Source organism: Nicotiana tabacum, chromosome 3, assembly GCF_000715075.1.
Source record: "Nicotiana tabacum cultivar K326 chromosome 3, ASM71507v2, whole genome shotgun sequence".
Classification (NCBI taxonomy): Eukaryota; Viridiplantae; Streptophyta; class Magnoliopsida; order Solanales; family Solanaceae; genus Nicotiana; species Nicotiana tabacum.
Window position 1 is genome coordinate 21828804 of NC_134082.1, and position 15728 is coordinate 21844531.

The 15728-nt window shown below is 35.9% G+C and overlaps 2 protein-coding genes across 2 annotated transcripts; both read right to left on the reverse strand.

Moving 5' to 3' along the window:
• Positions 1-13554: 13554 nt before the first annotated feature.
• LOC142175831 (uncharacterized) lies at positions 13555-14420 on the reverse strand. Its single transcript, XM_075242834.1, has 2 exons — positions 14000-14420; positions 13555-13886 (listed from the first exon to the last, which is right to left on the reverse strand). The coding sequence occupies exons 1-2, from the start codon at positions 14418-14420 to the stop codon at positions 13555-13557; spliced, it is 753 nt and encodes a 250-aa protein (XP_075098935.1).
• A 75-nt stretch (positions 14421-14495) lies between these two features.
• On the reverse strand, positions 14496-15273 carry LOC142175837 (uncharacterized). Its single transcript, XM_075242839.1, has 2 exons — positions 15073-15273; positions 14496-14840 (listed from the first exon to the last, which is right to left on the reverse strand). The coding sequence occupies exons 1-2, from the start codon at positions 15271-15273 to the stop codon at positions 14496-14498; spliced, it is 546 nt and encodes a 181-aa protein (XP_075098940.1).
• Between the last annotated feature and the right edge of the window lie 455 nt (positions 15274-15728).

Genomic DNA, 15728 nt, shown 5'->3' on the forward strand with positions numbered 1-15728 from the left:
TAGCTAGTGAATTAACCCGTTTTGCCAAGCCGATTCATTAAAGACTAACTTATGTTATTTTCTCTTATTCCAATTATTATTCAATAATACATAAAATAGCCTAAATACAATCAATAAAAGGAACAGAGAAAAAGCGAAATTAAAACTTCAAAATTCGATTCTTCATATGTATTCATGCTTCCACATTTTTAGCTTGCAATAACTAGTATTACATTCGTGTACCTGGTATTGGAAAACAAGAGAAGATGAAGATGAGAAGCAGCAACAGTAGTAACAATGCAGCACAGCAACGACAGTCCAGCAACACAGGAATAGACCAGTAACAGTAAGAATAGCAGAAAACCCAGGAGACTATAAACGACTCCAAGTATAGAGAAGAAGTAAAAGGCAGGAAGGTTCTGACTATTTCAGATACTAAACGAGGCAATGAAACAGTAACTATTCTTTTTCAACTTCAAAACTCTCCAAAATGAATTCTGCCCCTGTATATTCAGTGTATCCAGAATGTATATCGGGTGTATACTTCTCACTCCGCCCCCTCTTTTTTTCTTCTCTCTATCTAGTTTTTCCTCTTTTTTTCCCCTTCTTCCTAAATTTTCTCTTCTATTTATAGAAAAATTTTCGTAATTTTCAGATTTTTTATTTTATTTTATTATTTTTTTAATTAAAAGAAATCCCACTTACAAATTGCTTTTATTTTTTTAGAAAAAGAAATCCCACCTTTATTTACTTTTATTTTTAAAATTCCAACTTTAATTACTTTATCTTATTTAAAATCCCACTTTTTATTTTTTTTAAAAGAGAATCTCACTTTATTTAACTTTTCTTTAAAAAACAAACCACTATCTTTTCTTTTTCTTTTAAAAATGCTACTTTCAATTACTTTAAATTTTTTTAAATTTTCAGATACCTTTATATTTATTTTTTAATTCCAACCTTCTTTTACTTTTAAATTATTTTTTTTAAAACTTTTTATTTTTTTAAAAAATTTTCTACATTCTTTTACTTTTTCTTTTTTTAAAATCATTCCCGAAATTATTATATATGTTTTTTTTTAAATATATATACTATATTTTTTTAAAAAAATAAAAAAATAAAAATAAAAAAATAAAATAAAATATTTTCGGATTTTTTTTATATATAAAAAAAACAAAAAATAAAACTATTAATAGTGATAATTCACCTTTTATTTTTTATTTTTTTGGTTTTGTTTTGTGTTGGACAAAAATGAAGATGGGGTGTTGGGTTAATGGAGCGGACCGGGTCGACCCGGTTTGAAACGGACCGGGTCATGGGGAAAGTTGGGCAATTATTTGGGCCTGTGGTTTGAAATTGAAGAAGTGGCCCAATCCGATTTTTCTTTGTATTTTTGTTCTCTTTTCTTCTTTTATTTTTCTAAAACTAAATTATAAAAGTACTTAAATTATTATTAAGAACTAAATTAAGTTATAAAAGCGCAAATTAACTTCCAATAACAATTAACGCACAATTAAGTAATAATTAAGCATAAAATTGTTCATTTGGACATTAAATGCTAAAAATGCAAAAGATGTCTATTTTTGTATTTTTTTTTATTAATTTAACAAATAAACATGCATAGACAAACATACAAATAGTTACACAAAATATCACAAAAAATTGCACACCAAGAAAAATTATTTTATTTTTTGAATTTTTTGGGAGTAATTCTCATATAGGGCAAAAATCACGTGCTTACAGCTGCCCCTCTTTGCCCGAAGACATGAAGGGTTTTCGTGCAAAGATAAAGCGAGCGATTTTTGCCCATCCGAGTACTTAGTGTGAAGCATTTTTTTTTTATTTTTTTTATTTTGAAAAAGATTTGACCGAACCTTTGCTTCAAAGGTTTCCTACATATCCTGGGCTAAACAGGAATCAGGTCAATGTAGTTCGGGAAGTTTTGGTAACTGGGACTACCATGAGACTGCAATGTTACTGCTGTTGCATGCTGTTATCACTGCTTACCGATCTCCTCGTTACACCGTGTTTAAAAGAAAACAAGAAGATAGGCTAGACTAAAATTTGTTCTTGTTGCCTTGCTTTCTTGTCAGCTTGTGTTTCCTCCGGTGCTTTTCTTCAGATGTTTTTCTTCCTTTTGACACATGCACTTGAGTTTGTGCTGGGACCTCTTGTTGCATCCTTTTGCTTCCCGGTGCTAGGGATTTTTATTGTTTCCTGCTGGGGATTCCTGTTGTAACCCTCTGTTTTATTGTCCTCTGACTTGATCTTGAAATGTGTGCATCTGTTGTATGGGCGGGCTCCCAACTTCAACGCTTGAAATGTAAAGACTGAATGTATTCCTCTCGTTATACAGGTGGGCGCCTGGCATGAAATGTGATGACTGAAAAGTATTCCTCTTGTTATACAAGTGGGCGCCTGGCATCAACAACAACTTTGAAAATAAAATCCTATTCGAGGGCGGATGACCCAAAAATATCTTATTCGAGGGCGGATGAACCCAAAATATCCTATTCGAGGGCGGATGAACCCAAAATATCCTATTCGAGGGCGGATGAACCCAAAATATCCTATTCGAGGGCGGATGAACCCAAAATATCCTATTCGAGGGCGGATGAACCCAAAATATCCTATTCGAGGGCGGATGAACCCAAAATATCCTATTCGAGGGCGGATGAACCCAAAAATATCCTATTCGAGGGCGGATGAACCCAAAATATCCTATTCGAGGGCGGATGAACCCAAAATATCCTATTCGAGGGCGGATGAACCCAAAATATCCTATTCGAGGGCGGATGAACCCAAAATATCCTATTCGAGGGCGGATGAACCCATATATCCTATTCGAGGGCGGATGAACCCAAAATATCCTATTCGAGGGCGGATGAACCCAAATATCCTATTCGAGGGCGGATGAACCCATCGTATCCTATTCGAGGGCGGATGAACCCATCGTATCCTATTCGAGGGCGGATGAACCCAGAATATCCTATTCGAGGGCGGATGAACCCAGAATATCCTATTCGAGGGCGGATGAACCCAGAATATCCTATTCGAGGGCGGATGAACCCAGAATATCCTATTCGAGGGCGGATGAACCCAGAATATCCTATTCGAGGGCGGATGAACCCAGAATATCCTATTCGAGGGCGGATGAACCCAGAATATCCTATTCGAGGGCGGATGAACCCAGAATATCCTATTCGAGGGCGGATGAACCCAGAATATCCTATTCGAGGGCGGATGAACCCAGAATATCCTATTCGAGGGCGGATGAACCCAGAATATCCTATTCGAGGGCGGATGAACCCATCTTCAAAAATTTGGAATTGTCTTACCTCCGACTGTCTTTCTTAGAATCGTGTTGTCTTGCTATCTCTTAAAACTTGAATTGATTTCCTCGTTCCTTCGAGAAAATTTTCGACAAATGGCAGAAAATTTTCTGCCCCAGTGTTGGTGCTTTTCCTTGTGGCATGTTTTTTCGCCATTAACAAGATTTCCTTTTCCTGCTTCAAATCAAAGAAAATTTGTTAGTTTTAACACATGGTGAGTGGTCGTGCCACTTCTGCTGGGGATGGTTTTTCCCTTTCCCTCTTCCCCGCTCTGTGCTTCATTACGCTATCAAAACTTGCTGGGGATGAATTTTCCTTTTCTTCCTTCCCCACTCTGTGTTTGCGACCAACTTCTTTTCACTTTATCGCCTTATTTTTGGCCTATTGTATTCGCCTTTTGCTTTGCATCATTTTGGCAACTGGTATTAAACTCTGAAAATCCTTTTCAAAAACAAACTGTTGGGGAGGTAAAATCTTTAAACCAAGAAATGAAAAAGTGAAGAATTTCAAAAAATAGAAAAAGAAGAAGTCTTTCTGAACAAATGCTAGGGAAAAGGAAAGAAAAGAACTTATCTGAATGATATAACCGATTCCAACGATCATGTCGCGCATTCCGGATTAATCAACCCAGTCTATTTGTATCAATCAACCTTCGAGACGGCCTCATGTTGCTGGGGATAAACAGGCACTCAACTCTTTGCCAAATGGGGATCCTTCCCGCCAATCTTGTCTTGTCGCCTCATAGTGCCCTTCGAGGGGTTTTCACTAATAAGACTCTCTCATTTCTCTCAACTCCTGTCGCCTTATGGTGCCTCTGAAGGTTTTCACCGATAAGACTTTCTCATTTTATTTTATTTTTCAGCTGAGGATTGGAGTGCTGCCGATATGACTCTCTCTGTTGGGGATTCTTTCGGCTATCAATTCATTTTCAGCTTATGATCTTCTTCTTTGCTGGGGATCAGAGTGTTATTCCCGACTTCCATTTGAATTGACTTAGCACTTCTCAGATACTGATCGGGAGGTATTTTTTGGACATCAATAGGGGTTTTTGTGTATGGCTGAAAGTAGAAGGGGGTATCCAAAGTTCAAAAATAATTTTTAGGGGTAAAATAGTACAACTCTTGGAATCAAACTTTCTTGACAAAATTACAAGCGCCAACTTCTGCCCCAGTTTTTCTTGATCGGGGATTTTTATTTTGTCACACTATGTTACCTTATGCACACTATGTTACACTATGACCGAGCCGTGAGGCGCCTACGTATCCTTCTTTGAGGAATCAGGTCAAACGTAGTTCCCATTCCTTTGTTTTTTTTTGACTTTTCTTTGTTCTTATTATCATTACTTTTTTTTCGTTTTCATTACTGATTCCAAAAGAGGGGTATGAAAGAGTAAATAAGGCTCAAAAGGGGAAGCAAAGGTCAAAGTGTTTGGATAGAAGAAAGAATTGCCTCCGTCATTTCATTCTCTGATAAATGCTAAGTACAAACAAACAACAATTATAATTACAAGAAATCATAATATCTCTTAACTGCGTCAGAATTGATAGCCATGTCGACGCATTTCCCTTCGATATCTGTTGATCATAAAGCGTCATCGAGCTTGCTCTGTTTAGATTGCGATAATCAACACACACCTCGGATTTTCCGTCTTCTTCTTCTTCTTCTTTTTTTTTCATTGGCACCACATTAGCCCACCAATCAGGATTTCGAGCGGCCCGAATAACCTTAGTATTCAGCTGTTTGGTCACTTCTTCCTTAATCTTCCCACTCACATTGGTTTTGAACTTCCTCAATTTTGCTGGACGGGGGGTAATGCCGGGTCAGTGGGCAATTTTTGAACCACTAGATTGGTGCTTAAGCCCGGCATGTCGTCGTATGACCATGCAAAATGTTTTGAATTCAGTAAGTGCTTTGATTAGTTCTTCCCTGATGTTTGATTCCATGTGGATGCTTATCTTAGCTTCCCTGATGTCATCCGCATCCCCTAGATTGACGGCTTCTGTGTCATTTGAGTTGGGCTCTTTTTTTCAAATTGGCTCAACTCTCTGTTAATTTCTTCGAAGGCTTCATCCTTATCGTATTCCGACTTATCATCACAATCTTGTACTATAAGTTCGAAATCAGATTGATTTTTTTTAGACTAGGTTGAAGATCCGTCGTGCATGCCATGTCATTCGAACCAATAGAAAGAGAACTGTTCAGAAGAGAAAAATAAGAAGAAAAATTAAAACAAAATAAGGAATGAGGAAAAAAACTTTCACTTTATTAAAATACGGGATAGCAAGGTTTCACACTTTGGCGAGCACAAGAAAGATCTGGATTACAACCCTGGAATAATCCAGACAACAAAAAAAAGAAAATCAGAGCCCACTACCAAGACTCCCTTCGTATAGGAAGAGGAGTAGCCATTCAATTGTTGATTTTTGCTTTCAACCCTACAAACTGCACATCTGCCTTGTTGGACCCTTTTCCCAACACCATAACTGGCTTGTCATCCACCTTTTCCAACTATACCACCATTTTCCCACTGGTTAACATTTCTTTTGAACCGACACGGATCATCATCACTGTTTGTGAGGGTTTCTTTAGCTTCACTCCTTCGTGCATTAGCTCAATCATGTGAGTTTCAAGGTGTGTCGGCAACGGGTTCTGATTGATGTTGGGTGCCTCTGGTGTCTGAACCTCAATCTTGTTGGTGTCAATAAGATTCTGTACTGCATGTTTCAACTTCCAACATTTCTCGGTATCATGTCCGGGAGCCCCCGAACAATACTCACAGCTTACCGAGTGGTCCATATTTTTGGGAAGGGGATTTTGCAATCTGGGCTCAACAGGGCTCAACAGGACTCAACAAGCCTAACTGCCTTAATTTGTGGAACACGGCAGTATAGGTTTCCCCCAACTCAGTGAATGTTCTTTGTATTCTTTCATTTCTGAAAGCCTGATTTCCCCGGAAACCTGCCCCTGGAGGGTTCTTGTAGGCTCTTGGTGGTGAATAGGTGTTTTGCAGTGGTGTATGTGTGTTCTGGGGAGCCGGCGCGCGCCATTGTGAGCGAACCGGAGGCTGAGTGTATGTTTGGGCTTGGTTAATGGAAGAATGAGGCTCCGAAGGGTGATAGTAGTGTTGGGATGAATTGTGGTGGTAAGTTGATTGGCGAGGTCGTTGTTGATTATAGTAAGGCGGTGAACATCTGGGTCCCGACCAAATTCCTGAATCAACTACCGCTGCTTCCTCTCTCTTCTTTCTTCTGATTTCTCCTACCCCGCCTTGAATAGCTTGAGTAGCTGCCTTAATTGCTGAATAGCTCATAATTTTATTTGTCTTGAGGCCTTCTTCCACCATACCTCCCATCTTCACTACCTCGTTGAATGATTTCCCTACCGCTGAAACCAAATGGGCATAGTAAGTTGGTTCCAAGGCTTGGAGGAAGTAGTCTACCATTTCACTCTCCTTCATAGGAGGATCCACTCTTGCTGCCTGTTCTCTCCACCGGAAGCCATACTCTCTGAAACTTTCATTGTGTTTCTTCTCAAATTTTGTCAAAGATAGTCGATCTGGGATGATTTCCAGATTGTATTGGAAATGGTGTGCGAATGCCTGTGCTAGGTCATCCCAGGTGTACCATCTCCCATGGTCCTGGCGTGTATACCACTCCAAAGCTGATCCGCTTAAACTTTGACTGAAGTAAGCCATCAATAATTTGTCTTTTCCCCCAGCTCCTCGCATTTTGCTGCAGAAACCCCTTAAGTGGGCTACTGGGTCGTCGTGCCCATTGTATAGGTCAAATTTAGGCATCTTGAAGCCAACTGGTAATTGTACATTTGGGAACAATCACAAATCCTTGTATGCTACACTGACTTGCCCACCTAACCCTCGCATGTCTCGGAAATATTGTTCTAGACTTTTGACCTTCCTGAACATCTCTTCTTGTTCAGCATTTTTGGCTGGCTTGTCACTTTCGGTTGAGAGGTCAAAACGAGGAGTAGTTGAATGGATTTCGGAGGCTTTGAGGGTGGGCTCCGGGGGTAATATTGGGTGTCCTGGGCCTGGAATGTAGGCTCACTAGGAGATTTGTGGAATGTAGCCGGGGGAGGTGCTACGAAAACAGGAGTCACAGGTGGAGGAAAGTATGAAACTGGTTTCGGAGGTGGAGACTGCGGTGTCTGAGAGGTGGTTCCTCGGTAGTGTTGGTAAATGGGGAAATTTGGGGATAATTCAGTGGTAATATTATCCTGAGTTTGGGTCATTGATGGAGCAGGGTTAGTTGGGTAAGATGGGGGTAGCTGTCCTGTAGACCAGGCTTGGTACATCTCAGCCATTTGCTGCTTGAGTTTAAACATCTCTTCTTTCATTTTCCCGACATCCATCTCCTCTAGCTCAATACCTGTGTCAACATCTGGGATAGACATACTTTCGGGTATTGGTCCTTTTGATCTCGTGTGATAATGATAATATGCCAGTATACTCTTTAAAGAAACTAACTGCTTGAATTCTGAAAATGAACAAACTTGTTAGTTTTGAGAATTTAACACATATATAATTACACGTTGAGATGCAATGCTCCTAGACAAATTTTCCCTTTCTATTATGCATTTGCTCGACTGCGTGTGTCGTCCCAGCTTTCTTGAAAATTTTATTCACTTTTATTTTATTCTATTTTCTTATATATATTTTATTGTGGTGGTCGAATCTTATAGAGATCACCTACGTATCATGTCCTCGCATGAATCAGACCTTGCGTAGTTCGGACCAATAAAAGATAAGCAATACTAATCATTTTTTTTTCAATTTTCATATTGGGTTTCAAAGGTTAAAAAATGACCTACAAACTTGAAAATCAAACGACCCACATATTATAATCAAAAGTTTTACAAACTCCAAAACAAACGGCCAGCTTCCTTTCTCCGTTTGACAAATGCAACCAAACGGCTATTTTTGCAAATGTGGTCCCTTCCAAATTTTGAGGCCGGAGAGGATTATTTTATGACACTTTACAAACTTGTTCATTCTTTTACGAAAATAGCCTTTCGACAACTGAAAGATATTCTAAGGCTATTTCGGCAAGAACGGTTTAAGACGCGACCGAAGCTGGCTTGACTTATTTTTGACTAAAAAAAATTTAAATGGTATTCACCTGACCGCTGACTCTTTGTTTTTTTTTTCAAATTATAATGAAAACGTGGTGTTGCAATCACGGCCCTTCAGCGCCTCGAGGACGAAGATTTTTTAAGGCTTTGTGGGTCAACTGGACCAAAATCCTAACCATGACCCAAAAGGTGGCTGTTTATGCAAAGTCAGCCTTCCGGCGTCCCTTTCGGGAACATTCGGCTATGTCTTGATAAAAGAGCGTCACCCGACTTCAAAATTAAAATTTGACATATTTTTTTTGTTGCTATTTTTTTTTAGCAAAAAGTGGAGGCTGGACACTGCCCGACTTATTTACGACAAAATTAAAATTTTGACACGTTTTTTATTTATTTATTGGTTTTTGGCTTATTTTAACAAAAAGGGGGGTTGGACCCGATGAGGGTTGCCTACGTATCTCACATCCGGTGAGAATCAAACCCGCGTAGTTCGGGCAGGTCATGAATAAAGTAAGTAAACTAATTTTAAATTATTATTATTTTGAATTTGTAAAAGAACTGCTTTGAAAGAAGAAATGAAGTATATATATTTTTTTTTGAATTTTTGATTGATTTTCTTTTTGAAAGAAAGACTTCTAAGAATTCCTTTTCTTTTGATTTGAACTTTGAGAATTTCAAAAGTAAAAGGAAGATTTTTTTTCTTATTCTAAGAAGAAAGAAAATAGTTTTTTGGAATTTTACCTTTAATAAATGAAATGCTTTCTAAAAAAAATATTTTTTTTTTGAATTTTGAAATTTCTTTTCAATTTTTAAAGAAGAAGGAAAATATTTTCGAATTTATTTTATTTTATTATATATATATATATATATATATATATTTATTATATATATATATATATATATTTTAATAATTAAAAAGACTTTCTTAAAGAAGTCAATAATGGAAAATATTTTTGGATTTTTTATTTTGAAAATTGGGAGTCTAAAAAAAACTTTTCTAGACTTTTTGGCAGGACAAATATTTTTGCAACAAATAAAGATATATATACATTTTTTGAAAATAAAGAAAAACTTTTTGGATTTATATATATATATATATATATATATATATATATATATATATATATATATATATATATATATATATATATATATATATATATATATATATATATATATATATATATTGCAACAAATAATAAAACCACTTTCAACGCGACTCTTTTTATTTTATTATTTTGAATTTTTCAGAAACGAATAAAAAAAACTATTTTAAAAGTAAGACTCTTTTTCATTGTCATTTTCAGGGGAAGACAAACTATTTTCCTTTATATATATATATATATATATATATATATTTATTTTTTATTTTTTTGAAAAATAAGACAGAACAACGATTTTTTTTTCTTTCTATTTTTTCTTTGGTTTTAATAAAACAAACTAATAAGACATTTTTTTTCATTTTCTCAAAATTTCGGCAGAGTTTTGACAGTATTTGGGCATTGGTTTTTTTTTCAAAAATAAACAGTCAATTCCCTAACCGCTATTTCTTTTTTTCAATTTTAAAATATTATTCATGATATTCAAAAGTCAGTCAACACACAAATCCGGATCAAATAAATGCGCAAGTAGCAGCAAATAAGATGCATCAGGATGGTCATTTTTTTTAGTACACCTGTCCTAGACAGACCCTACCCCTGTGTTGAGTCTCCAAAGTCAAATGCACGTGATGCAAACAATCGCTCCTACTAGGGATCCGGCATGAAACTGAGTTATTCTAAGTGAAAAAACCTGAGGCATATTGATCTAGCCCTGGCTTACCCAAACGGACAGTTTGAGCCGAAGCGGGGGCAACGTACCGGGAGCACGAAAGTCTACCCGGCCTAGTTACTTGTCCCAACTTCGTCTTATTTGGTATGACTTTAACAGAAAGGTGGGCCACGCGCACGTGTGCACCATAAATTTAGAAGACTCAGAAAGAAGGGGGTTTCGTAGCAGTTGTATATATTCATAATTCAAATAATATTAAAGCGGTAAAAGTGTCATTTAGCACATTGGGCATATATCATGTAAAAAAATCAGATAATAAATAAAGCTAACTATAACAATTATTTTAAGCTCGAATTCTTGAATCCTGAACGAGTGGTTCTAGGTCTAATCCCCAGCAGAGTCGCCAGAGCTGTCACACCTCCTTTTTCCGCACCCGCGAGGGTGCAAGGGAGTTTTTTTCCAATTAAAGGACAATCGAAACGGGATTTATTTATTTATTTCAGAGTCGCCACTTGAGAGATTTAGGGTGTCCCAAGTCACCAATTTTAATCCCGAATCGAGGAAAAGAATGACTCCATATTACAATTTGCGCACCAGAAATCCGGATAAGGAATTCTGTTAACCCGGGAGAAGGTGTTAGGCATTCCCGAGTTCCGTGGTTCTAGCACGGTCTCTCAACTGTTATATTCGGCTTGATTATCTGATTTTATACAAATATGAACTTATGTGCAAAATTTTATCTTTTTACCGATTTCTTACTTATTGTTATTATTTTACGAGAATTGCAACGTCGTGGAAACATATCTCGAACCACGTTACATCAATGCACCCGTAGTTGTTTGGCATATCTCGACTCGGTTGAAATTTGGATTTGGGTCACATAAATGTGCACCCGAGTTTAAGGAGATAACATTATTAAATACGCGCCTAAAGCGACTAGCGCAGGGTTATTTTGAGAAAAGGCCGTGAAGTTCGCTAAGCGGCCGATCCCGAGTTCTAAGTAATTAACACATACATTTGTGAGGGCCCCGCAATCTATACATTTTACTAGGCGAGGCTCATCTCATTTATTTTAAATGGACAAATCCTAAAGCGACTACATCTTTTCTATTAAAATTAGTCTCTAAAATAAATAAAGAAAATCCTAATTAATTACGAGCTTTTTTTTTTTAAGAAAGCATGGCATACTAATTGCTATATTAATACAAATATTGATGAACAAGAATTTTACTAAAAAAAATTCGAAATTATAAATAAAATAAAAATTCGACAACTAATATTCAAAAGAATCAAATATAGTTAGATTGAAGCTCGCATTGTTATATATAAAAAAAACTATTGGAATTAATTATTCACAACCATTTGAAACTGGATTTAACCATAATTACTAAAGCTTAATAGAAAGTTTATTAGACTTAAACGTTCTTCTAATTTTGTTTGAACTCAAATCATGCCTTAATACCTAATTCACGAAATTTAGTTCAAATTCATGTCTTAGCTAAGTTTAAGTACTTGTTCACGATTAACCTACTGTTGATAATCTTAGAACCTTCGTAGCTAGTGAATTAACCCGTTTTGCCAAGCCAATTCATTAAAGACTAACTTATGTTATTTTCTCTTATTCCAATTATTATTCAATAATACATAAAATAGCCTAAATACAATCAATAAAAGGAACAGAGAAAAAGCGAAATTAAAACTTCAAAATTCGATTCTTCATGTGTATTCATGCTTCCACATTTTTAGCTTGCAATAACTAGTATTACATTCGTGTACCTGGTATTGGAAAACAAGAGAAGATGAAGATGAGAAGCAGCAACAGTAGTAACAATGCAGCACAGCAACGACAGTCCAGCAACACAGGAATAGACCAGTAACAGTAGGAATAGTAGAAAACCCAGGAGACTATAAACGACTCCAAGTATAGAGAAAAAGTAAAAGGCAGGAAGGTTCTGACTATTTCAGATACTAAGCGAGGCAATGAAACAGTAACTATTCTTTTTCAACTTCAAAACTCTCCAAAATGAATTTTGCCCCTGTATATTCAGTGTATCCAGAATGTATATCGGGTGTATACTTCTCACTCCGCCCCCTCTTTTTTTCTTCTCTCTATCTAGTTTTTCCTCCTTTTTTCCCCCCTTCTTCCTAAATTTTCTCTTCTATTTATAGCAAAATTTTCGTAATTTTCAGATTTTTTTTATTATTTTATTATTTTTTTAATTAAAAGAAATCCCACTTACAAATTGCTTTTATATTTTTAGAAAAAGGAATCCCACCTTTATTTACTTTTATTTTTAAAATTCCAACTTTAATTACTTTATCTTATTTAAAATTCCACTTTTTATTTTTTTTAAAAGAGAATCTCACTTTATTTAACTTTTCTTTAAAAAACAAACCACTATCTTTTCTTTTTCTTTTAAAAATGCTACTTTCAATTACTTTAAATTTTTTTAAATTTTCAGATACCTTTATATTTATTTTTTAATTCCAACCTTCTTTTACTTTTAAATTTTTTTAAAACTTTTTATTTTTTTTTAAATTTTCTACATTCTTTTACTTTTTCTTTTTTTTAAAATCATTCCCGATTATTATATATGTTTTTTTTAAAAATAAAAAATAAAAATAAAAAAAATAAAATAAAATATTTTCGGATTTTTTTTATATATAAAAAAAACAAAAAATAAAACTATTAATAGTGATAATTCACCTTTTATTTTTTATTTTTTTGGTTTTGTTTTGTGTTGGACAAAAATGAAGATGGGGTGTTGGGTTAATGGAGCGGACCGGGTCGACCCGGTTTGAAACGGACCGGGTCATGGGGAAAGTTGGGCAATTATTTGGGTCTGTGGTTTGAAATTGAAGAAGTGGCCCAATCCGATTTTTCTTTGTATTTTTGTTCTCTTTTCTTCTTTTATTTTTCTAAAACTAAATTATAAAAGTACTTAAATTATTATTAAGAACTAAATTAAGTTATAAAAGCGCAAATTAACTTCCAATAACAATTAACGCACAATTAAGTAATAATTAAGCATAAAATTGTTCATTTGGACATTAAATGCTAAAAATGCAAAAGATGCCTATTTTTGTATTTTTTTATTAATTTAACAAATAAACATGCATAGACAAACATACAAATAGTTACACAAAATATCACAAAAATTGCACACCAAGAAAAATTATTTTATTTTTTGAATTTTTTGGGAGTAATTCTCATATAGGGCAAAAATCACGTGCTTACAGCCATGAAGTAATATCACACTGTGTGTGCTGCAAATGATTTGAAAAATACATGAGTCATAGTCTCTTCGTCAGGTTCTCTGCAGCACCAGCATCCGGAGGGTAAAAAATAACCCAATCTCTTGAAGAAATCATCTAGAGGAATCCTGCCCTTCTAAACTTTCCACATAAAAAAGGCAATCTTGAAAGGCAATCCCTTGACCCAAATTTTTGTGAACACAGCATTATGTTCCCTTCTCCTTCTCACATAATCCCAAGCTGATTTTACAGTGAAGTTGCCTTTTGGTTTCATCATCCAGAAAGGTTTATCTAATTCATCAGAAAGAGCTGGAGGTTTGATATTATCAATAATGTGAGTGGCTAGGTCCTGAGGCAATATCTGCATTAATCTGGCTGCATCCCATGCATCTTCTAGTACTACATCATGAACATTATGGATTGACTCGTCACAGTAGAAATCTAGTGGAGTTGCAAAATACAATCCACCTAACATGTGCAATTGTCAAACCAAAAAAGTGATGACCCCATTCTTGTTTGCCGGATGATTTGTTGCTCAATAGCATCCCTACACTCAAGCATTTTCCTCCAAATATGAGAACCATTTCTCCATGGCACCACCATCGCATTCATCTTTTTACAATATTTTTGGCACATGAATGAACTCCAAAGAATTGGTTTTGTTCTGAAATTCCACCACAGCTTGCAAAATAAGGCCCTTGACACATCGTGTAGTGATCGAAATCCAGTCCATCCTTCCTCTTTAGGTAAGCACAAGGTGTCCCAGGATGCCCAATGCCTCGCCTTTCCTCCTATAGCATTGCTCCAGAAAAATTGAGCAAACATTTTGTGGAGCTTATTGATGACAAAAACTGGTGGATTCACTGCTGAAAGTAGATGAATAGGCATGCCTTGAAGTACATAAGTAATTAAAGTTGCCCGTCCTCCAACTGATAACAATTTCCCTTGCCATGATTGCAACTTATCCAGCACCTTTTTCATAATATCTTTATAAAATTCCATCTTCCTCCTAGCATAGAATACGGGGCACCCAAGGTAGGTGAAAGGGAAGTCCTGCCTGTTGATACCTGTTATCCTCTACACTTTGTTTACAACCTCCATATCTGTTAAATGATGCATGTATACTGCAGATTTCACCTTATTGATAAGTTGTCCAGAAGCAGACTCATATGCCATTAGCACCTCCATAATCAACCTTAATGAAGTAGCATCAGAAGAAGAGAAGATGATAGTATCATCTGCATATGAAAGATTATTAATCTTGGGGTCCATTTTGGCAGTCCAAACCAAACAGAAATACAAGTTCTGATGTAAAGCATTGAGACGACTTGATAAAGCTTTAGCAGATAGAATAAACAAGGTAGGTGACAGCGGATCACCTTGCTTAACTCCTCTTGTTGATTTAAAAAACCATAGGGTTATCTATTCATTAAGATAGAATACCAGTTATTGCCAACAATGCCAAACACAATTCCGATGAATCTTTCAGAGAAGCCCATTTTCCTCAGAACTTTAGTCATAAATAGCCAAGACAGTCTATTATAGGCTTTTGTCATGTCCAACTTGAGCACAACATTTGGCCCTACTTTGGTCCTCAGCCTTATGTCTGTTATTATTTCTTGGGTCAACAAAACATTTTCCACAATGCTCCTACCTTTGACGAAATTAAAGAAGGTAGTAGTGGTGCAATTGTTTCATGAATGACTCTCGAGAACACCTTATTAATAAAATTGCTAAGGCTTATTGGACGCATATCTGAGAAAGTGATCACATCCTTCTTCTTTGGCAATAACACTAAGTTGGTATGTGTGATATACTTAGGTAATTCCTTACCATTGAAGAACTTCTTAACCATAGTAAACACATCATCTCCTATTATATTCCAGCACTGATGAAAGAATTTCCATGTGAAGCCATCAGGACCCCTAGCACTATCTTTATTTAATCCAAATACATCTTGCTACACTTTTTCTTTTGTAGGTTGCTTCAGTAGTTCCTGATTCTGTTCCATCAAAATCATATTAGGGACATGATCTATGATCTCAAATGAGGTTGGCACCACATCTTCATGGAACTGATATTGAAAGAAATTGATTGCTTCTTCAGCCTTTTGCTCATTTCCTTCTATCCAGGTGCCTGCATCGTTTTGAATTCTCTTTAACTGTAGTCTTTTACTTCTCTCGTTCACTTGAGCATGAAAGAATTTCGTATTGCGATCCCCATCTTTAAACCATGTCATGCCTGCCTTCTGCTTCCAGAAATGTTCTTCTAGATCAAGATATCTAATAAGTTCTGCTTGCACCTTATTGA

Coding starts and splice junctions, on each gene's coding strand:
- LOC142175837 (XM_075242839.1), bottom strand. CDS start 15,273: ATGGTTAAGAAGTTCTTCAATGGTAAGGAATTACCTAAGTATATCACA. Junction 14,841..15,072: donor CTTCTTTAATTTCGTCAAAG/GTAGGAGCATTG, acceptor CTTAATGAATAG/ATAACCCTATGGTTTTTTAA.
- LOC142175831 (XM_075242834.1), bottom strand. CDS start 14,420: ATGGAATTTTATAAAGATATTATGAAAAAGGTGCTGGATAAGTTGCAA. Junction 13,887..13,999: donor GGTGGTGCCATGGAGAAATG/GTTCTCATATTT, acceptor TGCACATGTTAG/GTGGATTGTATTTTGCAACT.